At 36.2% G+C, this 26,853-nt stretch overlaps 2 protein-coding genes across 6 annotated transcripts in view; one reads left to right on the top strand and one right to left on the bottom strand.

Annotated features, from left to right (window-relative positions):
* Positions 1–18,341, top strand: part of LOC117341978 — a 30,997-nt gene extending 12,656 nt beyond the window's left edge. For 2 of the 5 annotated variants that reach the window (XM_033903891.1, XM_033903888.1), the window contains exons 2-4: positions 13,421–13,591; positions 15,655–15,735; positions 16,305–18,341. In XM_033903891.1, the coding sequence (XP_033759782.1) occupies positions 13,427–13,591; positions 15,655–15,735; positions 16,305–16,625 (567 nt within the window). In that variant the 5' untranslated portion in view covers positions 13,421–13,426 and the 3' untranslated portion in view covers positions 16,626–18,341. Of the gene's footprint in view, positions 1–10,237; positions 10,392–10,435; positions 10,532–10,574; positions 10,593–13,420; positions 13,592–15,654; positions 15,736–16,304 lie in introns of those variants that run through there. The other 3 variants (XM_033903887.1, XM_033903889.1, XM_033903890.1) reach the window with 3 other exon arrangements.
* LOC117341980 (putative mannan endo-1,6-alpha-mannosidase C1198.06c) lies at positions 16,776–22,612 on the bottom strand. Its single transcript, XM_033903892.1, has 2 exons — positions 22,137–22,612; positions 16,776–20,331 (listed from the first exon to the last, which is right to left on the bottom strand). The coding sequence occupies exons 1-2, from the start codon at positions 22,326–22,328 to the stop codon at positions 19,150–19,152; spliced, it is 1,374 nt and encodes a 457-aa protein (XP_033759783.1). The 5' UTR covers positions 22,329–22,612; the 3' UTR covers positions 16,776–19,149.
* Between the last annotated feature and the right edge of the window lie 4,241 nt (positions 22,613–26,853).

Raw genomic sequence — 26,853 nt, 5'->3', positions numbered from 1 at the left:
GAAATGCGTGGTTTTGGTACTGTTCAGTATACTAACTTTGACAAAGTCATTGAAATCATAAGTTGTCTAGGAAAGGACACTGATAGAACAAATGGATATCAAGTCTGCCTTTAGATTATTACAAATAAACCCATGGAATTATGACTGATTAGGCTACAAGTTGCATTCATGCTTTTTATTGGCATATTGCGTCCATTTGGATGCTTAAAATCACGTAGCATATTTGGAAAAAAATCTACATTTTTGCAATGGGCGGTAGCTCAGAGAAGCTAGTTAGAGACATTGGATCATTATCCTGATGCTTTTTACTTTGCCGGACAGGCCAATAGCGGGGACTGTCAGAAGTTAATGTCAGCACTATCAAATGTTTGTGAGGACTTGACTTGTCTTGGCGTGAATTCCCCCGAAAAAGATATTAGAGCTCAGAACATTACTTTTTGTTTTGTTTGTAGGGACAAACTAAAGTTAAAAGAATTTGCATTTGCTGGAATCCTAAGTTGCTATTGCAGGGCAATGAGACAAACAAATGCTTTCATTGTGCGACTCTGATGCTATGGGATGAGTTGCAAAACGTTATCATCGTATTAGAGTTACAACACAGGGTATGAGCGAAGACAAGTTTATGTGACTCATTTCATAGAATCATTAAACGACGAGGTTTAATTGGCTAGTGAAGACATTCTAACACTGTATAGATGGGGCTGGGTCAGTTGACCTGGGTGGGGACAACACTAAGGAACAGTTCGGTTAATTATAAATGGCCCCCTCACTGGGAAACTATCCTGAAGGATATCACTTTTCTGGGACTGTCGTTTTGGCATTTATGATATGGAGATATGAACTTGTTAATGATAAGATCTTTCCCAGAATAGACAATCATACATTAGTGGTGATAGTAAATAAACAGACATAAAAATCAATGAGAGTCATGCAGTTACAAATTAACGTAAAGCTAACCAACTAAATAGTTCTTTAGCAAGCAATTCCATTCAGTCTTTGACCGAGGAGTAGAGGCATTTCACCTTGCAGGGAATAAGGCATGGATGATTTGTGGCCTCCACCAATCGACCAATTAGCATTGTGTAATGCCCACATGTCATTAAAGGGCTTTTCAAGTTCTACAGCTGAGACTTCCATAGTGGGGCAAGGATATCAGTGCAAAATATGAAGCTATTCACGGCTTTCGTGGTAAAGAAAGCTATTGAAGGCCTAAAAAAACACTCCCCCTCGTAACACAAATCGGTTGGTTTGTGCGTTAAACAGGTTTAACTTGAATATAGACACCAAAAAATATCGTTGAGAATAAAGTGTTCCTCTACCTTACTACTATAGGAAATTCGAGACAATAAAGGCATTTGTCCATTATATAATGTGACGCAATAACTGCCAACCCACTCTAACACATCAGGCCCACTCCTTTGCCACTATAGGGTCAAGATAAATACTTCTTTTCAGAATGGCAATCCTATGTCAGTGTTCTAATTATCGATGTTAGCCTTTCAGGTAACTTCACAGTGATAATTGTGGATTCTACTATAAAAATAGGACTTTCCTGACAATGCTGTACGTAATCGGATAGCCGCGACTAGGCTTACAAAGACTAAGTGTGTCAAGTATCTTCTGTACAGGGCAAAAGTGGATTGGGCTAGTGTGAGGTAATTCCAAAAAAAGTGGTGCTACAGATGTAGGTTTTATCCCTGCCAAACAGCTAAAGGAGACTATCATGGCAGACCTAGTGAAAATTAAAGCCTTAATGCCAGCAACCCATATTGTATGGTCGCAGATTTCCCAGGGGTTCCTATAGGAAGGGAAACACAGACGCCATGAAACAGGTTAGAATCCGAGTAAACAATGCAGCTGGGATAAGGGTGCAAAGAATACGAGGTTATTTTCCTTAAATATGCTGACCGCGAATTTTGGCCAAATGGTGTTTTTCTTTGTTTTTTTGTTTTGTTTTTTACTCTGATCAAGTTCATTTGTCAATGATAGGCTGTTTTGTTTTCCTGATCATTATAAAAGGGAGTTTCAATGCTTTCATAATGGGGTTCAGCAGTTTACCCAGAGATTTACTAGTTTACTTAGACTGGGCTACGGCTAGTGTTGTGGCGCTGAACCACTCAGACAAGTTATTCCTTAACCGAGCGGTCCAGATGGCGCTCGGTTCATCCCGCAACACCATTTACTATTAATAAATCATTTTTAATGAGGGCAAACAAAGTTCAAATTGACTGAGCTGTTGTACCCAGGCTTCGGTTGTCTAACATATGTTCATAAGTGAGGTGTTGTACTCTGGCCTCGGGTGGAGAATGTATGTTCATTTGAAAGTATTGTGATTTACAATTTGTCATTTCATCTAAAGAAAAGTATTGGAAATCTAAACTGTGACGTGGAACTTAACTTGATTTGTGAAAATGCAAACTATCTGTTGGCTGCCCGAGTGAATGGTTACCAACCAAAGGCATACGAATATTTGCTAGAATTATAAGCCGTTCCCAACTATTTCTAAGCATTCAATAATAAATATAAAGTCAAACAGCAGGGTTGTATAATCTATCAAGTAATATTTTATCTTTAAATGTCTGAAATAACTTCATTTATACTTTGCAGCAGTCTTTTTGATGGGGACATTACCATATGAGATTTAGTTCCCCTTGTACGCTGCCCCAAGTTATTAGCAGCATCTGTTACGAGTTGTCCCCCTATACACGTAGGTAGAGGGCGATAGCATAGCTTCCTCTCTGAAAAAAATAATCGAACAGTACCTGATTTGTTAAGCTATGAGGTAAATCTACCCAGGCCACCAACTCTCATTATTTAGTTACATTGGTACTGCTATTTCGTTTTCTTGTACATAGTTGTAGTATTATCAAACCCGGTCACGGTTTCAACTCAACAGCTGATACGCCCAGTTTACCAGAGGGATGGCGCTCTGTTCAAGCCATATCACCATTTACTATTGAAATATTAACTTGAACGAGTACAAACTAAATTTATATTAGTGCTGTACTCAGACTTCGGTTGTCTAACCAACCAAACATATAGGAGTTAGGGGGTATAATGTGTGGTTCAATTGGGTATACAATAGGTAAAGGGGCTATTACAGTAAGGGAATACTTTGGTTTGGTTTATTTTGTTTAACGTCATATTAACAGCCAGGGTCGTTTAATGACGTGCCAGGTTTAGAGGTGGAAGAAAACCGGAGTACCTGGAGAAAAACCGCCGGCCTACGGTCAGTACCTGGCAACTGCCCCACGTAGGTTTCGAACTCGCAACCCAGAGGTGGAAGGCTAGTGATAAAGTGTCGGGACACCTTAACTACTCGGCCACCGCGGCCCCGAATGAAATACAATGTATGGTTCAATGAAATATCCGATACCCAAGGGGCTACTTTAGTTAGGGAATTCAATGTATGGTTCAATAGAGTATCCAATAAGCAAGGGGCTACTAGAGTAAGGGAGAGTAATGTATGGTTCAATAGCGTATCCAATACGCAAAGTTCTACTACAGTAAAGGAGTATAATGTGTGTTTCAACAGAGTATACAAATACAGGTACATCTACCGATAATAAGAAGTCACAGAAGAACAATACAGAAAAAAAAGTAGAAAATATGAGCTATTAGTATTCATCCAACCTGAAATTTTTATGTAAATGATCCAAAGCGGATAAGAGATGTTCTGATGGCGGTTATGTCATGTTACCGACAAGAAAGCTACCTCGGGCTAAAATTGTGGAGTCTTCCCTTAGGCGCTACGCTCTTTCCTTTAAAACATACATGATTTAGCCTTGTTGTTGGAGGCAAACAATTCTGGCGGAGGAAGTAGGGATGTGAGGGTGTTCGTGTGTTCGTATTTGTAACATGTGCAGATGTACGTCTAAAGAAAAAAGGCGCTTGTAGTATTTCTGCAGCAATACTACTCAACGTCAATGTATATTAATCCACCACCAGATGATATAAAGGGAACTATGCACCAATGATGCAGCAACATATTGTAGGGTATGTACAGCGTATAGCGCTACTACACGGCTATGTGTAAAGCATGCATTCACTTCTGAAAGTGAGTATTTTCACATCTTTTAATTGCATGTTTTGAACTATGTTTTATCTTTGTTAATACATGTACTAATATTATTTTTGAATAACAAGTAACGGTAAAAATATTAATGGATCATCAGTTTATTTGGTACATTGGGTAAATGGAGACTTACCTTGGGAGTGTTCGGTGTTGTAACAACAACACCGAACACATATAAAAGGACATACAGAATAATTGCTCATCTCTATATATCCAAGAATGACTTATACTAGAATCGTCCTGTAAATTGGATGTTGCACGTTGAATTCAATATATTCATCCAACGAATGTTATTTACAGTACTACATTACTGACAACAATTGATGTCACGGATGGAGTTGACTTGGGCAACCAAAAGGTCTGATATGTTTTTAAGACTGTGTATTGGGATTTGTAATGGAAGCATCGAAAATCCCGACACTTCAAAAACAGAAAGAAACCTTTCATTTTAGAAGAATTCTGACAAGCTTCCAGCCTATTGAATACTTTTGATCAGTTTCAAGGGAGTACCAAAGGCGGTTGAAATGTCAAAGGAAAATTTGTTGAATACAGAAGATACAAAGACACGAGTGGAATTTTCATTAATAATCTACGAAATACATGTATGAACTTTTCACCAGTTTGAAGTGTATTTTTGTATCGGTTGGGTATTTTTCTTTAACATAAAATAAAATAGTTTCTTATAAGTTACAGCTGTTAAACAGCATGGAGGTTAGAAAGTGTAGTATAGATAACTTAATATATACTATGTCGTGTACTCGATAGGGAATTGTCTTTTCAAGATGGTGTGCCATCATGATCACAGAAGATAGTAGTGCATTTTAAGCTACAATCCACTTATTGATTAGAACGATGGGACTTAGACAAGTACACTGTCGAACTCAGAAAAAGTAAGAATTTATCTTACAACATTTATCAAATGATGCCTCTTTAATAAACAACTGTACATGTACATCCTTCGTAAAAACCCTAACGTTTATCTTTATTGTGATAAAGACTCTCTGATGACATCCGCTTTTAAGAAGCATGGTGTTTAAGTCCTATAATATTTACAAACAGGAAGGGCAATGATTCTGTTTACATTACGGATTGATCTCTTGATTTTTATAGCAATTTAAGTCGAAAATGTTACGGATTGTTTCAAAAAGAGATGTTTTTTTTGTTATCGATTGTCCAAAAATAACTTCAATGGAAATTCCTTCTTCGTCAGTAGACATATAGAAATAACAAAATGCCATAAATTATACTGTATCACACCTGACGAATTTTTTTCCCCGAGATGGCTGTGCTTTTTTCGTTTAAATGGTGACTAATGCCAGACTTTCGTCGTACTTTTGAAATATTAAAAGAATCATTCTAAATATATCACGTATGAGTAAGTTCGTTTTGATGACAAAATCTGACCGATATGACACTCTTCAGAAGAAATGAATACCGAGTAATAAATGGTTTTACTTTAAATAATCCCACTTCATCAGAACTTAACAGAAATTATACAAATCCACCAAAGGTAGCTAATACGGACACCCTGTCACTTTCGTCGCCTTGTTTACATTACCTCCAAAGGGAGCAGTCATTATACTTTTTAAAGAAGGTGTGTGGATAATTGACGCTTTCCAATTTTGTCATATTTAAAGAAAATATTTTAAGTATAAAATTGGGGTTAACCTTATTTTGGTATGGTGTTCGCCCAAAAAATGTTGGAAAAAAATATCCTGATCAGTAAGGTAAAGGAAGTTACATGGGTGTGCGAAACTACGTTCATGGTCGTCTAAATAATCTGAACCCTGCATGTAAAGCTCAGATCCGCAATGCCCAATAGGTCGTTACTCCTCCCGAAACATTCACAAATTAACAATTCTCTTCCAGGTAGAACTTATATATGAACCTATTCGTATAATGCCCTATATCACTATTCACCAAATGAGTATCCTAAAACTCTTACTAAGCATAAACACATTCAATGCCTTGACGGTCTTAAATCTAAATTTCTGAAAGAAATCGCCCCAATCTTGTGTCTATATTTAACAAGTCCATAAATACAGGCGTTGTCGCCCTATGCCTTGGGAATCGGAACTAGAATTTATCACAACTCCTGAGCAGCATCATTTAGCTTTTTACGTGCTATACATATTGGTTCATATATACTGCAGTTAGTAAGATTTTTTGGGCAAAATAGAAACAATCATTCATATAAACAGGGGTTCTGAATAAAAAGGGAAGTTCCTGTTACATGTAAAATGAATTTTTATTTTTTGTGAGCAAGGAATTGATAGTCCGGCTCGTGTGGCGGAATTTCTAACACGCTAATTTGGTTTGGATATTATATTATATATTTAAATAATAGGACTGAGACCACAATTAAGTACTTCCGGGTTCAGGCCCCAGGAATGAAGTCCCCTAAAAAATGTATGTATTTCAGGAAAACAAATCAAATGCCTCTTTGAACTTGATTTTTGTTGATGAATTTAATGTGGATTTATAGTAGAGATGTCCATCTAGGTTTTGTGATGTAAAATAATAATATTGATCATTTATTATGTGCTCTAGGACCCTGTGTGATGAGTCCTGATTTGACCTCTACCCCTGACCCGGATGTATATAATCCACGTTGGTAACACATTTTGACAGCTATCTCCAGAAAATGCCCAACATGCTGGGTTGAAACTTTTATATTTTGCTTCTCAGATGTTGGTCTTAGCCAGGTGAGATGGAAAGTTGCATATGAGATTTTGGGAATTTATTATGAATTTTAATGTTACAATGAAAAATATAGCGAAGCTAATTGTGGTCTTAGTCCATACTGGGACTCTCACGCAGCCAGTGATATGACCAACCAATAGGAACATTGGTTGGTTTGGTGTAGCTTCAGTGTAATTGCTGTAGGTTATCTCAAGATATAAAGGGGCACACCGTCATTGAAATGAGTTTATGCTATAAGACTGATAGTAAACGTGATACCTGTATTTTTTATCTAGTAAAAGTTAAAAACTTCACCTTAATAGAACACTCAAAGCCAGAAGATAACCCAAAGTTCTTAAAAATAAGTTATTAAAAATGTCACTTCGACCCGAATTGCAAAAATTAATCGCCAACAACGACTTTCAATGCGAGCATGCGCAGACAAGTTCACGAACAGAAACGAAATGGCGTACGTGGCTCCCCGAGTTAACGATTAGCTAATGGGTCACTGGAATCGGAATCGGCGAGAAAAGAGGACGTGGTAAGATAATGGACGTCATAAAATTGGCAAATAGAAGAAAGCGAAGAAGGCTGCGTCGGTCGAGTTGAACGAGGAATTCGCATTCATTGCTTCTGAAAACTTAAACGGCCCGACAGCCTGCTCGAAGTTACCCTTGCTACCGTGCTGATCAGTCACAATTATATTACCTCATCGAATCACAATAAATTATTTTACAAGTACACTGTGTATTTGTCTTATCTTGATACTAAATTCTTGCACACGAAGCATAGTGTCTGTAAACACATGTGTTTGTGCCCTATGGTGTTAATATTTATATGATTTTATGCATGTTACCACAATCTAAACAATCGAGGAAAAAATTGCTATACATGTAATTAGGGTTTATCATCACAACAAAAACGATACATCTACGTCTCTGGCTACATGTGCAGTGATCTGTTTACGGCTGTCTGTTGTATGACGTGTTATTTAAATGAATCAGAGGATGCGTGGCTGAATATGTCAATGTATGTGCACAGCGGAAGATTTTTGCGTATTTTCTGTACAAATATGATTTGTATTCCATCACATTTAGTCACAAATACGAGTGTAATCGTCTTTCATCTATCAATCGAATTAATTGCTGTGCAAGTCATATCTGCCGTTCGAAAGAAGGTATGCCCTTTAAATCTAGTTCAAAATGGCGTAGACTGTAATTGTTTTGATAACATGTGTAAGTAAGCGTAACAGTCATCTAGGTTTGGCTGCCCTAGGGTTGAGTTACCCGATTTACCTGGTCTCCATTAGTAGCAGTGTGGGACTGCTAACATGTCAGTATATACCTATACATAACCGCGACGGTTGGTTAGATTAGATTATCAAAAATCTTGCTAAGTTATATATCTAGTAAAATCGTTTTGTAATAACGCAAGGATTTTGATTGGTAACAAAGTTCATCAATGTCATTGTTGAAGAAGCTGTAGCCATTTTCATCTCAAACTTGACTTCAGTGTTGTTTGTATAACATCTTGAACATCTTTGACTAAATACCTCTGATGAAACAATGCTAACGTCTTTGACATGTCTGATCATCTATACCACTTTAACACACATCCAGAGCCGGTACTTGGTACACATGTACCAGCATGTATAAGGCATGGCAAAAGTGATATAACTATCATAGTAATGACCAGATATTAACGGTTTGTTTTTTCACATATCATGTTGCAGTTTTTTTAACATGAATCAGCTGTAACTATCTCATTGAAGGTGCGAAGCACATATTAACCAATGCCTCGCAGTGTGTATTCCAATGAGCATATCGCCTGGTGTGATTTTAACGTTGTTTACACACTAATATACCTGCATGTAAGAAAGAGTGAAATTATAAAGTCGGGGAACTCTACTGTTGATTTCGTTGGTTTTCTTCCATAATGCAGTCGCCCATGCCCGATACATTTTGGAAACGGCTACGGGAAAGGCTTCCCCTAAAAATCCTCTGATATCAAGTAGCAACGGCAACAGATTCGACTTTATTAGAGCATGATACTAAATTCAAGTCCATTAACCAACGAGAATTATACACGCACACATATATATATATATATCTATAAATCAAATCAAATCTATACACATTGTTTCTTATGTACCAGACCTATCTTTTTTTATGAAATTTATCGAAAAAACTCTCAAATTACTGACAGCCATTAACAGTAATATGGAGGACATATGTTTGACTATAACAAAATGTGAGCAAATGAGTGTCATTATAAATTGATGGAACATAAATATTCACGATTTAAAACAATTTTAACTAAGTATGTTAACAAAGAATGAATGTTATAAGGGTCTGTGACATACTGGAGATCCGTCCAGCGAGGTGTCGGGGAGAGTATGTTTTCATGTACGTTGGCTAGGTGTCATCCCGTCTGTGTTCATTAGCTAGATCATCGAATTTGTACGTTTGATTGTATGTATATTGAGAAAGCAACGTGCATACATTCTTAATAAATACATGATAAACATTATTTTCAAATACATAAATATATAGTAAAACAATTACAAATGAATATACAAACGAATGACTACATCATAAACAATGTTCATGAATATATTATAATCGAAGTTCAAGGGATAGATAAATAAATATATAACAAAGGATAGTCATAAATTAATACAGATATGATATGTTGCCTATATGAATAAATAAATACATAAGAAAAATATTTACAAATTTACAAATCAACAACATTATAAGTCAATGAATAAATATACAACTGATGTCCTGTATTTAAATCTACAATTAGATTGCAAATGTTCGGTTTTGCGATATTAATTATAATAATGATTTTTTTTTCAAAATAAGTAAAATTTCAAATTGTCCTACCCATTAGTGGTGTGCATTCAAGTGAGATTTTGAACCATTGCTATTCATGGTTGTTTAATGCCATACATCAGACAGGGCTATTGTTTTACTTTTCACTGATTATATCTCCTGAATAGTAATAATTCGTTGGATATCTTTCGAATCTTACCATTTGTTACTTAGCCCCCTTGCGAAAAAAACGTCCGGTCACATGGAAAGTCGATATATATATAAATGATGCCCATTACCAAGCGAACATTTATCTGTTAACTTGTTTACACAAAAGCCTACAACAATCATATCACATTCAACGTTTCGATTTTCAGTCCGGTCAATATTTGATTACAAAATAATAAAATGTCACCCATTTCTGATACCCTTATACCATTACGATAGTACCTTATTGTATCATTTCCGCAAAGTTCTAGTCCGTCTATTGTAAACAATGTTATGTAACTATCGCCGGCTAGTATCTTGAATTAATCTCAGCTCATTGATATCACATTACGTATTGATGAAGTTAAGTTGCACTGTTTGGTATTTCCATTATTGTAAACAAACACGTCTGCGTAGTGATATATAGGTCGGTAAACATTGGTGTTGTAATATAGTTGTAAAGGTGTACAGTGACACAACGCTTGTGGACCAGTGAGTGTGACAGACTTGATGGAAAATAGAGCATCACAAATCAAGCAAGCATTGGCACAGAATTATCGTCTATATAAGTGTATAGTGTATGGACATCTTTTTGTAACCTGTATAACAACGTAAGTATGTGTAAGACTTTCATGTGTGCCTACATACAGAATACAAGTCTGACGTACAGTTTTCTGAGTACAGGTTAATACTAACTATGAGCTCCAGGGTGGATACGCGTGGCTAGGTAACCAATTTATTCAGAAAGCAGGTACGATAAATATAAATCCGGTTTGCTTATTTAAAATTCATACAGATCTACAACAGGTAAGGTATGTTTAAAGTATTGCAATTATAACCGAATAATTTTCTTTATCACTTGTAAAACAGAGAGGTAGTTTTCTATGATCTTTGATGGCTTAATTTGAAATGGGATTATGTTTAAGTAAGACTAGATCAGGTCTAAACACATATCCATGTTTCTCTTGATTCATTACAACAAAACATTAATCTTAATGTGGCTTTACTGATTGATGAATCTTATATTAAATCACAAATGCAAAGAAAGTAAAGTTTGATAATATTTTCATAACATTTTTTTTACCAAAACAGAAACTTTTTTCATGATACAGTTCAACATCGTTGAGACGTATGATATAAAATACAAGATCATCCATATCAGGTAAATAGAAAATCGTTTGTAAAGTATGTATCCATTTATGTATTGTTACATTATAAAGAAAGTAAAACGCTTCGGGATATTCAAGATGTTTGTTTTTATGGGGTAAATGGGATCCATCTCTCTATGTTTACAGGTGGTAAGGTAAGGACTGTATATTTTAACTCTTTGTTTCAGTACTAGATTGTGAGGATGAGGACTGTACTTTATACCTCTCTGTTTCAGTGTTAGGTGGTGAGGATGAGGACTGTACTTTATATCTCTGTTTCAGTGTTAGGTGGTGAGGATGAGGACTGTACTTTATATCTCTGTTTCAGTGTTAGGTGGTGAGGATGAGGACTGTACTTTATACCTCTCTGTTTCAGTGTTAGGTGGTAAGGATGACGACTGTAGTTTATACCTATCTGTTTCAGTATTAGGTGGTGAGGATGAGGACTGTACTTTATACCTCTCTGTTTTAGTGTTAGGTGGTGAGGATGAGGACTGTACTTTATACCTCTCTGTTTTAATGTTAGATTGTGAGGATGAGGACTGTACTTTATACCTCTCTGTTTCAGTGTTAGGTGGTGAGGATGAGGACTGTACTTTATACCTCTCTGTTTCAGTGTTAGGTGGTGAGGATGAGGACTGTACTTTATACCTCTCTGTTTTAGTGTTAGGTGGTGAGGATGAAGACTGTACTTTATACCTCTCTGTTTCAGTGTTAGGTGGTGAGGATGAGGACTGTACTTTATACCTCTCTGTTTCAGTGTTAGGTGGTGAGGATGAGGACTGTAGTTTATACCTATCTGTTTTAGTGTTAGGTGGTGAGGATGAGGACTGTACTTTATACCTATTTGTTTTAGTGTTAGGTGGTGAGGATGAGGGCTGTACTTTATATCTCCCTGTTTCATTGTTAGGGGGTGAGGATGACGACAGTACTTTATACCTCTCTGTTTTAGTGTTAGGTGGTGACGATGGGGACTGTACTTTATACCTCTCTGTTTTAGTGTTAGGTGGTGAGGATGAGGACTGTACTTTATACCTCTCTGTTTCAGTGTTAGGTAGTTAGGATGAGGATTGTACTTTATACCTCTCTGTTTCAGTGTTAGGTGGTGAGGATGAGGATTGTACTTTATACATTTGTACCTCTCTGTTTCAGTGTTAGGTGGTGAGGATGAGGACTGTACTTTATACCTCTCTGTTTTAGTGTTAGATGGTGAGGATGAGGACTGTACTTTATATCTCTCTGTTTTAGTGTTAGGTGGTGAGGATGAAGACTGTACTTTATACCTCTCTGTTTCAGTGTTAGGTGGTGAGGATGAGGACTGTAGTTTATACCTATCTGTTTTAGTGTTAGGTGGTGAGGATGGGGACTGTACATTATACCTCTCTGTTTTAGTGTTAGGTAGTGATGATGAGGACTGTACTTTATACCTCTCTGTTTTAGTGTTAGGTGGTGACGATGAGGACTGTACTTTATATCTCTGTTTCAGTGTTAGGTGGTGAGGATGAGGACTGTACTTTATTCCTCTCTGTTTCAGTGTTAGGTGGTGAGGATGAGGGCGGTACTTTATACCTCTCTGTTTCAGTGTTAGGTGGTGAGGATGAGGACTGTACCTATACCTCTCTGTTTCAGTACTAGATTGTGAGGATGAGGACCGTACTTCATACCACTCTGTTTTAGTGTTATGTGGTGAGGATGAGGACTGTACTTTATACCTCTCTGTTTCAGTGTTATGTGGTGAGGATGAGGACTGTACATTATACCTCTCTGTTTTAGTGTTAGGTAGTGAGGACGAGGACTGTACTTTATACCTCTCTGTTTTAGTGTTAGGTGGTGAGGATGGGGACTGTACTTTATACCTCTCTGTTTTAGTGTTAGGTGGTGAGGATGGGGACTGTACATTATACCTCTCTGTTTTAGTGTTAGGTAGTGAGGACGAGGACTGTACTTTATACCTCTCTGTTTTAGTGTTAGGTGGTGAGGATTGGGACTGTACTTTATACCTCTCTGTTTCAGTGTTATGTGGTGAGGATGAGGACTGTACTTTATAGCTCTCTGTTTCAGTGTTATGTGGTGAGGATGAGGACTGTACTTTATAGCTCTCTGTTTCAGTGTTATGTGGTGAGGATGAGGACTGTACTTTATAGCTCTCTGTTTCAGTGTTAGGTGGTGAGAATGAGGACTGTACTTTATACCTCTCTGTTTCAGTGTTAGGTGGTGAGGATGAGGACTGACTTTATACCACTCTGTTTCAGTGTTAGGTGGTGAGGATGAGGACTGTACTTTATACCTCTCTGTTTCAGTGTTAGGTGGTGAGGATGGGGACTGTACATTATACCTCTCTGTTTCCGTGTTAGGTGGTGAGGATGAGGACTGTACTTTATACCTCTCTGTTTCAGTGTAAGGTGGTGAGGATGGGAACTGTACTTTATACCTCTCTGTTTCAGTACTAGACGGTGAAGATGAGGACTGTAATTTATACCTCTCTGTTTCAGTACTAGATGGTGAGGATGAGGACTGTGAATGAAACAAGCACTTACCTGACCTTGCAGTCTAAATGTCTGGTTATCGTGAATGTCCTGGTGCTTCTGCTAGGTGTCATCTTATGGAGAGGTCATACCGATTTCCGGTTCCTGTCGGTATTATTATTAATCACCGGGGCACTGGTACGTTCAATATGCACACTGCATTCTTAGCCAATTTATCTTGCATGTCCGGTATCAAGAAGTTAAATGATATCATTTCCGAATCTCTCCAGTCCAGCTTTGTGTTGAACTTTCAGTACCAGGTAGCTAAATTATACCATAATCCCATCTCTATCGCCCAGGCTATTTGTATTTCTGGTAACAGGTAGCTATATCATACCGTGCACAAATCTCCCAAGCCCAGGTTGTATGTAATTAACCATTTATTTGGATTCTATCGAAATTTGATTCCATTGATATTTTAATCAGATAATTGAAAATATGCAACCTTTGCTTGGTGTATGCTATAACATTTCCAGTTGTATTGCTTTTTAGTTTTTAACAATGTTGTTATCTTGTATGTTCTGTATTGATTATTTAGTATTAGTTCCTAATGATTATATATGTATAAATGTCGTTCCATTATTTTGATATTTGTTAAACTAGTGATTTATTATATAACTACACTGTTTGAACATTTTTGAAATATATTTTCGTTCATCATCCAGTGGCCTGATGTGTAAGGAACAAGATTGATCTCAAGATATGTAGTAACTCGTAATTAACAAAGACAGTAATAAATAAACAGATCATTAGCTACCTAACACTATTTCTCTTACACGTATAACAGATGATTGTCAAACGAGATGACGAGATATGATTATTTACATTTCTGCATATTGAAAGTCTACACTCCTGCTAATACACGTAGCTTAGATGTAAGCTTGGAACATATTATAAGCCTCGAGCAAAAATATCTATAAATAGGATCAGTCTAGCATTCAGTCCATGACGCGATTAAATACACTGGTAAATAATCCTTTCAGAAGAGGAAATTATAAAAACCTCTAAGGAACACTTTCCTGAATAAAAAATACACATAACTCGATTAACTCTGTGGTATTATGGAATAGAAAAGATATTGTGTTGAAAATACTGAATATTCTAAACATGATAGTTTGCTATACGTGCCAATTGATGCATGGACGCCGAGAGATGATATAAAAGGGAGAGTAGGATGAACATATTTACGAAGGGGAAGTGTTAGCGTATAATAGGAAGAGTGTCAGAAAATTTCATTGTATATATAATTCATTTAAATGTGTTGATATCTTGCAAGGTGTCAACTTTCATGAAATCGTTTAGTTGTATCGAGATGGCATCGTTTAGTTGTATCTAGATGGTTATAATTGATTAATAAACGGTATTAAGGTTAGGTACATTTCCACTTAATTATGTTACAGTCCTTAATGAAGTTACCGCTGGACCGTAATGTCTTTAACATTCTTAGTAATATTCGGACATGCTACGTGAATTTATTTAATCAGTGAAAGGAACGTGCTCTTAGGTTAAAAATTGTACAAAGAGCCCAGCGTTTGCCTATTTTGTGACGCATTATACGACGTCCTTTGGATATCATATGTCAATATCTACACATAGACTAGCCACTAGTGAGCGTCTTTACAGTGTTATCATGCTGAAATATCACATTTACACATGATGGTAAGGAGCCAGATTCCGTCACTAAATTGTTTACAACGAAATATGAAACTGCTATGAGTATTGCTGTATCGTCCTTGGAAAATCTATGGTCCAATAAGATGGAAGTCGTGTGTCCATTACGGGGCCTAAAATAATTTTTAAAATACCAAGACATCAAGTAGGGCGTATGTGCCACACTATTGGGAAATTTCTAGTAAATCTTATGATTCAAAAACATGATTTTCGGGAATAACATTTCTGAAAGTCTAGAGTTAAAAAGAAAAACTATAGATATAGACAGAAAAACATCTGCGAAATAGCTACCGAGTTAGTCATTTAAAAAAAAAACTTCTGAATTAAAGTTTTACAAACAACAGACACCACTATTTATGACACATTTTAGTTACATTGCACTATAAAAGATTGGCAATGTCTTGTTAAAAGTTACAAAAGCTCTTTATACAAGATGAAACCGAGTCTTGATTGTGATTGAACCTAGGAATAGTTTGTCCTTAATGATTCTGTTACTATGGTGACATGAAGTAATAGTAAATGATTTACAGGGAGCCATACTTGGAACAAGCGGATGGCTAGCAAAGACAGGGGATGAAAAACAATCCGCATACTATATGGTACAGATCTGTGTAAGTATATTATTATGAATGAGCGATATTTGACAGATTGTTTTCGTCTTTTTAAGCTGAACGACGATTAATCTAATTTACCAATCAAAAGAATTCCGACTGTGGCATGATCAAAACAAAGATAAATTTGATATATCCCCCCCCCCCCCCCCCCCCTCCCCTGCCCAAGGTATTAAACAAAATTAAACCACAATTTGTTCCAGTCTTCAACCAAACACAAAGTGTATTAAATTTAGATCTCAGCACGATGTAGTTCCTTGGCACCATTTCTGTTATCCACGATATCGCTTCCTTGGCAACCATTTTGCTGATTGTCTGATGATCTCTAAGTGTATCTGTCTTCAGCTGTGCATGCTTTCGTTTTCTAGGCGCCAACTGTTTGGGATTTTTCTTTATAATATGACTGGTATTTTATATATAAATATCTGTGCTTCTGGCAAACATGCGTCATTTAACTAAATACCAATTATTGGGAAAAAAATTCTGTCTTCAAAACCGAACCAAGCCAGCCGTGAAACTTTTGTCGCCTCGTCTAATGATATATATCATGATCACTGTTTCTATTACAGACATGGTTTTTCAATGGTGACTTCATCTTATGTACTGGGATACCGTTCATAGCAGTCACGGTTGTTGCTTGTGCATTTTCCATTTTTTCATTTCAATCGACAACACTGACTCTTAAACATGCGCCAATGGCATACATGTTGCTGCTAAGTTCCATCGTCTTGACGAGTCTGACCGTTGTCGTGGTGTCAGCGTTTTTCCTGTCAGTGATAGATCATAAGCGTTCTGTTGGAGCATCACGTCAGCAATATCACACTCTGGAAAATGAAAAGGAGTCTGCTGTTTCTGTAGAGCCGGTCAAGATCAAACAGGTTTTAATATGATAAATCAGAAAACACTCAATCAATGTATTGTAGAGCTTCAGATATGTTTTATTTACTTTTATTCAACTCACAAACCAATCTGTCATCCTGCAAAGAAACTAACCATTGAGCCGTACTGCATTTTCCATGTGCTTTGTATGTTAAATTTTGTTTTTTTTTAATTTTCAGGTTGATATACCCATTTGTGTATTTATATATATCATTATTTTTTTACTTTTTGATCATACCACTAAATTCCAAATCACACGCGTTTCCTCTTTACTACGATCTACTCATTTTAACATAAATTTACATAAAATCGTATCTAATTATAGGGAAAGTGTAGGACGTCATTTTAATTTAAAGGTGAGATATAATTTTATAATAAGGACGAAACGTCATTTAATCATGAAAGTGTGACATGATTTTGCTGTAAGAGTGTGACGTCATTTCATTATAAAGGTTTGACATCATTTTTTAATAAAAGTGTAACGTCATTTTATTTCGAAGGTGACATTATTTTATAAAAAGGTCGTGACGTCATTCTATCACATTGTCAAACTTACAATTGTATATATAGTATACAAATGATATCCAATTGTGCGGCATTGAGAGTAAAAATGCAGAGAAGAGTTTTTGCAAAGCAGAATGTATTTAGTTGTAAATGTAATAAAGCACTATTCTATATAGTATATATCATGTTGACGAACCATAGCTGTTTTAAATAAAAAGTGTAATAAATTCTATTCTATTCTATTCTATTTTGATAGGATTAGTCGTTTGTGAAAGTTGAGCTATAGTTTATATTGTTACAATTTACATGTACTGTATTTAAATGTTTCCATCGGCATCTGTTTGAAAAAATAATTGTTCCACCATCACTTACTTTATCATAAACATTAAACTCACGAATTACTGCATATATGTACATCTCTGAAATACTGAGAGTGGCTTTGTCGAATTTCTACAAAGTACAATCTTGCCATGTTTTTATGTGTATACATATAGTTTGTATATGGAACTAATAATTGAGGCGTCTGAGTTTTCAGAGTATAAAGGAGTTCAGAAATGTTTTCAATTAGAGATATGTAGCTTGTTATTTGATATAGATAGTTAAACAAAGATTATCATTTTATCAAGTTTATAAGCATTTTTGGTTGAAACAGCTCATCGCATGTAAGAAAAAAGAAAGGAATTCACTAACATTTTACCTATTCACTTTATATACAAATGCAACATAGAAAATCATACATTAGTAATTACTTCAATATTTTATTTTTAAGTTGTTTTAACTCTAGACTCGCTGCATTATCATATTCAGAAAGAACTTGACATGTTTATTATGACGTCAAACAATTATAAGACCTGTGACTAGCGTCTAATCATTATTGTTTGATGATGTCACGATAGGTCATTTATAAAGGTCATACAACGAATTTGACCTTTGGATTTACTTGCCATAGCTCCGTGATCGAGAGCGTTAACCTGTTCTCAATTACGATCTTCTATCAAATCGACTGGTTTGAATCATAAAATACATACGAATATTTTGAATAAAAACAACTATTTTCATAAACTCGCGTAATCGCAATATATCTATTTATTATGGTATTCGATAGAGTTCCAAAGTATGTTAAACATCAAATGAACTTATATTCTATACATGTACTATTACTTTAAAAAAAATGCCATGTAGGCGTATAGGATACAACAACAAGTAAAAATGCTTAAAACATACTATCTCGTTGCTTGTCTTTATTCAAATGCATTTGTTTCTCGAAATAATCAAACGTCCTGCCCATGTTAATGTTATATCTTACATTGGCAAAGTGTATCTACATTTTACTAGAAATTAGTTGATGACGGTACAGAGTACTAGCTGTCAAATCGTGGCAAATTTACTTGACTCGTTTTGTTTTATAAATTAGTCTACATCGTTTTACATATACATGGTACAAAAATGTTCATGGTCGACATCTGTGGCTTCAATAATCCCCCAAGAATCACTGCATAGTACCAGAATAACTAGCATATATTTTACCATAACTTTATTATCGATTATTAATTTTAACAGATTAATTATACTTAATACTGAATACATATTAAACAATGATGACTACATTGTATATTTTCCTTTTTCATTATGAATAAAGGTAGGTAACTCTAACTGGTATTCCATGTACGGTGCAAAAATTTACAATTCCTTTATATATCTAGGGTTTAAATATTCACATCTACAACTGCAATATATATTTTATTCAAGGAATGAACGAATGAAATGAATGAATGAATGAAATGAATGAATGAATGAAATGATTGAATAAATGGATGATTTCCCGTGGTCATTATTCTCATTTATTAGCCACCATCTGATCTGGTATTGTAATGGTTACAATAGTGTTTATTAAAGAACATGTGGAAGTTGCCTACTGAAGACACCAAGTAACATTTTACCAATGCCATTTTCTAATTAAAACACATTTTTCCTGTTTTCTTTTAAAGTTTCCACAGACCAAATACACTTTGAATCAATTTCCGCTTGGTACTATACACAGATGCCTTGTTTGCTACATTTCTGACCCTTAGCACAGCAGGTGTAGGACGTATAGGGGCTGTATTCACAACACTCCTCATCATTCGGGCACGGATGACTCCCACAGGTAAGAGGTTGTGGTGGCGGATAGGACGGGTCATATGAACAAAGTTCACCGACACATGTGGTGCCAGGGTAGATGCTGGATACTAAAAGGTCAACAGCTGATGTTTGCTGCATGGGTGCTCCGACTGTGAAAGGGCCATTCCAGTTTGGTGAAAAAACTGGACCTGACACATTATAAAATGGGGGGCCGTCCTGGAAAGTTATATTGCATTTGGAAATAGGATCTTTGTCACAAACGTTTAATTCTAGTATAGCCATGACATTTGTGTCTAAATATTTCTGATAATTACTTCTGGTTGTTGTATCATTGGGCGGCAGGGCGTCCATTAAATATCTTAAGTTCCTCACAAATATCCCTTTAAACATCATTGCGTCCTCATTACAATTAGGATCACAATATTCCGTTAGAATGCGACTGTTGTTGGATTTTGTCTCGATGATTGCTTCCGCAATATTCTTTGCAAGTTCTAGATAATAAATATCTTGTGTGACCTTATAATATTCTACCAGACCGCCAACAAAAACTCCTCCATTATATGAAGGGCCATAAACGCCGTTACTTGTGCAGTTTTCTAAAAATATCCCATCTACTACCAAGTGTGTCTTCATATCCACAATCTCATTACTGAATATAAAGTTGTGTATCTTCTGGACTTTCTGAAGAATATCCGGATCTTTCCGCAGCCGATATAGTTTTACTCCTAGTTGGAACATCTCAACGTTTGTTATAGTTTGTTTAGAACTTTTAAGATTATCGAAAAAGAATCCTCCGTTACATTTTGAACTTTGGTCCCATCCAGTCTCCCAAGCCCAATTAAAGATATCTACAGCCGAATCTAGGAAGTCGTCTCCCCCTAAAACCTCATATATCCTCGCGTAGCTGAGTCCATACCAACCCATGTCGTCAAATGAAGGGTACGGTCCGTACGCCTCTAATAGGGAGTAGAGGCTTCGCTGAGAGTTCTGTACCACAGATTTGTACCGGGTATGGTTTGCATAGCTCATGAAATTAACGAAAGGTTCAAGAACGGCACCATTTTGCCAGAAACCATCGAATCCATTCCAGATCTGGAAAAAGGAGACAAGAATTCATATAAACACCAAATTGCAGAAGCAATTAGATTTTGTTTTTGTCATTAAAAGTTTCCTTTGTCAGAAGAAAAGAATACGTTCCAAATGGGGTTATCCTACTTCTGCAATGAAAATGTTTTCAAATATTGCTGATCTACAGTTTGATTGGACTTGAAATGTTTGTTTGTTTTTGTTTGTTTTAATTTCATATCCTATTAACAGACAGGGTTATTCAAGAACGTGGGGGCCGCGGTGGCCGAGTGGTTAAGGTGTCCCGACACTTTAACACTAGCCCTCCACCTCTGGGTTGCGAGTTCGAAACCTACGTGGGGCAGTTGCCAGGTACTGACTGTAGGCCGGTGGTTTTTCTCCGGGTACTCCAGCTTTCCTCCACCTCCAAAACCTGGCACGTCCTTAAATGACCCTGGCTGTTAATAGGACGTTAAACAAAAACAAACCAAATTAAGAACGTGCCAGGTTTTGGACGTGGCGGACAGCCGGAGTACCCGGAGATAAACCACCGGCCTGCGGTCAGTATCTGGCAAATGCCCCACGTAGGTTTCGAAGCTTTAGAAGGGATATACATAAGAACATACACACAATTTCAGGTTTATATATTAATGTGTAGTTCTATCAAAGCAACGTCGTCTCAAATCGGTTCCTACACAAATTATTATCTGTCGTTATTAGACATTTAAACTACAAATCGACATCTTTTATAACCGCCTGAGGAACATACAACTTGATCTGTTATTCTGTGATACCATGTTATACACAACATCTCCAGCATTGTCTTGTCACATTCCAAACAGTTATCGTGTAGGAACTTGAACTAAAGATCCTTTAATCCTACCATTATACCAGGCTTTCATCCCTACCCAGCCTATCCAAGCCAAGCATCTCACCAATAGACTGTTATCATACCAACCTTGACCATTGTCTTACCAAAAACTACTGCGTCTTAGCAGTCTAACCTAGTCCAGTGTCCTAAATTCACGAGCATGAAAACTAGGCATCAGTTCCCAGTGTTTTATGAAGAACTGTGCATCTGTTTTCTTCTATATGTTCCCCCATCCTTTCTTTTATCGAAAATTAGAAATATTATAGAGACTAAAATCGTCTCAGACTTCATTTAGCAATTGTATTATATATAACGACAGTCGTGGAAAAACAACCATTGATTGGTAACGGCAGTCTCCTCGGATATACGGGGCTGATTGATGAATTGTGAGCCTCGTATTGAAGGATTTTCGCCGGACATATTGTATATTTTTTTCGACATAATCCCCTTCAGTATCTTTACACTTTTCCCAGTGGTATTTAAGGGCCTCAATGCCACTTTTATAGAACTCCTTTTCTTGGCTGTTCAGAAAATCCTCCACTGCAGTAAGGGTTAGGGTTAGAGTTAGGGTTAGAGTAAGGGTTAGGGTGCCTGAAATAGCTGTTTTTGATTTTGGCATTAGATGAAAGATAAGGTGAATAAGGTGGATTCTCAATCAATTTAAAGCCACAGTCGTGAATTGCAGCCATGGCAATGACAGACTCGTTCACCCTAACCCTAACTGATTTTGTGCAATTTGCAAAAGCCGCTTGTCTTGTTTAATGCTACCTCGTCGATATAAACTAATCAAATGAGACTAGTCCTTGGCTATATAGTCAGATAATAGTAGGATTTAAAAACTAACAACATCCTTGAGTACCTCCTTCAACACGAGACTAACAGCTCAATTACATAATCAGTGTTTTTTTTGCGTTGATTGTTTGTAGGAATATGATCTTCTACAGGATTTATAAATACTCACCTGGTAACTGAACAAACCAGCTATAGGCGACGGGAACCAGTTGGACTGCAAAGCGAACTGTGCTGCGCATGCCCAATATGCATTTGTGTTGCTATGGAACATGTCCTCTGTACAAGGGAGTTTGACATTGCCGAAGGAAACAGAAAGTCCCACAATGAAGAAGAAAGTCAGGACACGAAGAGTCATGTTCATTTTTGCTGTATATGTATATGCTGTTTTATATCAATGAAATCACTGTTGTCGTTTATCTAATGTATATAGGAAACATTGTCCTCATGGACTCGTATGTTTATCAGATAAGTTTATCACTGACCTACAGAGGTTTAAATATCTCCCACAGTTCATAGTTTTATATACATGCTATTGAATTAAGCAATATTTCCCAATCAGATCATTGTGTCGACAACATAACTTCCCTGTTGTTTGTCTTGGTATCTTTTTGGAAATGATTATTGAAAATTGCAAACACTTATCACTTCAAGCGATTAGAGTCAATCATTTTATTATCAAAATATATGTAAATTATAATAATCTTTTTTTTTTCTAACTCGTTGGAGAAAATTTCCCTTTCCTTTTCTTTGCGTAATTACGAAATGGTTAACATTTGTCACATAATGTAACTGGATTAGATGGCACTAACTTTCAACTTTCGTGTAGGAGTATAACACGTGACGAAGATATTGCCAGTTTGCTGTATATCTGTCAATGCGTACGTACATTTTTTATACAAAATTATCAAAATAATTATGCTATTTTTTAAGTGTAATGTATACAAAAATAAGCTAGAACATTCACGATAATTATGTACTTTCATACAATTTCTTTATTTTGGCTACATTTATACAAGTACACAAATGTAGCTTGAAGACGAAGGGAGACAACTCAGCCATTAACATTCCCCGCTGTGTGCAACCTTCAGTTTGCGCTTAAGTCTGAAATCAACGAGGATAATAACTCATTATATACTTTTCTATGTTTTTTTTTGTCTAATTTTCAATCGTATTACGACTATTTCTTGGGATCTTTTAATTAATAGACTCCATTGTATACAATGTCCATATTTTTATGCAAAACACACCCGTTGGTTAAATACGTTGCTATCGTGGAAAGATGCACACAGGATCTTGGTATGCAATTAAACTTACGATACCTTAAGGTAATGTGATTATAACGGGCTATATTTGCCCCTGTGCATGAAGTAATGATTATTATTATATCAATTATCTTATTACATGGCATTAATTAACCATCATTGTGGATTAACGTACTTGCAACTCTCGCTAGCCATCATGCAATCATTAGCGAACGTCTGTCCGTTATCCGCACAGACTGGCATGTAGGACATTGGACAGATAATCTGACAGCCTTCATCACTATCTACTCCATGAGTAGTACCTACAAGTAATAAGAGGAGTGTATAGTACCTACAAGTAAAAATAAGAACGCTCCGTACCTACACGTAATAGGAGGAACAGATATAACCTACAAGTAATAGAAGGAACGCAGATTATCTGCAATTAATAGGAGGAAGGATAGACCTATTAAGTAAAACATGGAACGAATAATACCTACAAGGAATACCAGGAACGTTTCGTATCTACAAATAATAGAAGGGACACTAGACCTACAAGTAATAGAAGAAACGCACATTACCTACTGTACAAGTAATATGTGGGACGCATATTACCGACAAATAATAGGAGGAACGTTAGTATCATTGTATTAGTAATTGTAGTGTAACAAAACAGATCTTTTTTGGTAGACAAACAAAAAATAATAATTTAATTATTCTCATAATTAGATTTTTTTTATAAAAAGTACAACCTATGAAGTACATAACAAGAAAACAATTATAATTTAAACGTGTAATTCTACTTATCTACTTATCTACGATATATTCTAGATTCGATGTGCTGCTAGTGTATGTCTGTCAGATGATTTTAAATCATAAGATGGTAATGATATTACAGCTATATATAGCTGGGATAGTGATGATACTATAGCTATATTTAGGTGGGATAACTTCGGAGGATAATTTATAAATAACACAAAGACCAGACGTAAATCTACAATCAAAACAAATGTTTGATATAAACTTACCCACGAGTAAAATCATATAGAACAAAGACATGGACAACATGGCTATCTTCCAGGGACGTAGACAGCTACTTGGTCCAGGTTGTAAAAACTCGCCCTTTTATACCAGTACTCAAACACTACACTCGGGAGTGAGAGCGGGCAGATGTTGATACAGTTATAAAATAGTTCAACAGTGTGGTGTAAATAATTTAATGTTCAGAGAACTGGTAAATATTATTATAATCTTATCAGTTATTTACCTAATGTTACATTATTGACTGATATCTGTCATTTAGGTAAAATAATGATATTATACTGTCAGTTTTTGAAAGTTGAAGGATATGATCAATGTTGAAATGGACTGTCATTTTATTGCAAAACTCATGGTCATGTATCTCAGTAATATATTACAGTAGGGGTAATATAATTGATGTCAAGGGAATATTCGATCTCAATGTCAGACCTTGATGTTATAAATCTTAAATGACATGTCAGATAATTTACAATTCTCCTAAAAATGTTTCAAATGGGACTCATCAAAAACCTTTACAAGCAAAGATTCTTTAACGATATAGAATTCAAGAAACTCTTATCTCTGGAAAAAACACATGGATTGTTTTTGCAATCTTTCCCCCCTTATATCCACATTAAGTACCATTTTTGTTAAGATAATTTATTATCGGTGAATAGTCCATTTCCCTGTGAGGTATTAAGTCGGATGTGTTTGATAGCTATTGATATGTCTCTGGTGGTTCCGTGTTCTTCACACGTGTGTTCATATGACTTACCGTTGTATGACGGTTGATGTCGACGAAGTTGAACACGCTTACCATCCTGGAACGCCTGGTCTTATTATCCTGGTAGTTTGTATGGTATGTATGCCAATTCAGATATTTCGCATGTGTCCTCGTTTTAGCAAATTGAGTTAGAATCATAATCTCGTTTGCTTGTCGGTATCCTCTTTTTTTACTGTTCACTGTTAACAAGATTCAGTTCATATTAACGGTTTTCCTAATTTACTTTATTTTTCTACCATTTAAATGTTTTTTCGTCTATACTTTGTTCGTGTCATTATATTGTAAGTTGTGTTAGGCCCAGTTATTTTATGTTCGCATTCAGTATTAATGTTCATTAATAAATAAACATGCATAGATCAATCTCTATCTGACGTGTATAGATCAACCTCTATCTGACGTGTATAGATCAACCTCTATCTGACTTGTATAGATCAACCTCTATCTAACGTGTATAGATCAACCTCTATCTGACGTGTATAGATCAACCTCTATCTGACGTGTATAGATCAACCTGTATATGACGTGTATAGATCAACCTCTATCTGACGTGTATAGATCAACCTCTATCTGACGTGTATAGATCAACCTGTATCTGACGTGTATAGATCAACCTGTATCTGACGTGTATAGATCAACCTCTATCTGACGTGTATAGATCAACCTCTATCTGACGTGTATAGATCAACCTCTATCTGACGTGTATAGATCAACCTCTATCTGACGTGTATAGATCAACCTATATCTGACGTGTATAGATCAACCTCTATCTGACGTGTATAGATCAACCTCTATCTGACGTGTATAGATCAACCTCTATCTGACGTGTATAGATCAACCTCTATCATGACGTGTATAGATCAACCTCTATCTGACGTGTATAGATCAACCTCTATCTGACGTGTATAGATCAACCTCTATCTGACGTGTATAGATCAACCTCTATCTAACGTGTATATATCAACCTCTATCTGACGTGTATAGATCAACCTCTATCAGACGTGTATAGATCAACCTCTATCTGACGTGTATAGATCAACCTCTATCTGACGTGTATAGATCAACCTCTATCTGACGTGTATAGATCAACCTCTATCTGACGTGTATATATCAACCTCTATCTGATGTGTATAGATCAACCTGTATCTGACGTGTATAGATCAAACTCTATCTGACGTGTATAGATCAACCTCTATCTGACGTGTATAGATCAAACTCTATCTGACGTGTATATATCAACCTCTATCTGACGTGTATAGATCAACCTCTATCTAACGTGTATATATCAACCTCTATCTGATGTGTATAGATCAACCTGTATCTGACGTGTATAGATCAAACTCTATCTGACGTGTATAGATCAACCTCTATCTGACGTGTATAGATCAAACTCTATCTGACGTGTATAGATCAACCTGTATCTGACGTGTATAGATCAACCTCTAGCTGACGTGTATAGATCAACCTCTATCTGAGGTGTATAGATCAACCTCTACCTGACGTGTATAGATCACCCTCTATCTGACGTGTATAGACCAACCTCTATCTGACGTGTATATATCAACCTCTATCTGACGTGTATAGATCAACCTGTATCTGACGTGTATAGATCAACCTCTATCTGACGTGTATATATCAACCTCTATCTGACGTGTATAGACCAACCTCTATCTGACGTGTATATATCAACCTGTATCTGACGTGTATATATCAACCTGTATCTGACGTGTATAGATCAACCTGTATCTGACGTGTATAGATCAACCTGTATCTGACGTGTATAGATCAACCTCTATCTGACGTGTATAGATCAACCTCTATCTGACGTGTATAGATCAATCTCT

This window comes from Pecten maximus, chromosome 14 (genome assembly GCF_902652985.1).
Source record: "Pecten maximus chromosome 14, xPecMax1.1, whole genome shotgun sequence".
NCBI classification, from domain to species: Eukaryota; Metazoa; Mollusca; class Bivalvia; order Pectinida; family Pectinidae; genus Pecten; species Pecten maximus.
The sequence above is the reverse complement of the archived record's forward strand: the minus strand, read 5'-3'. Positions and strand labels throughout refer to the sequence as shown.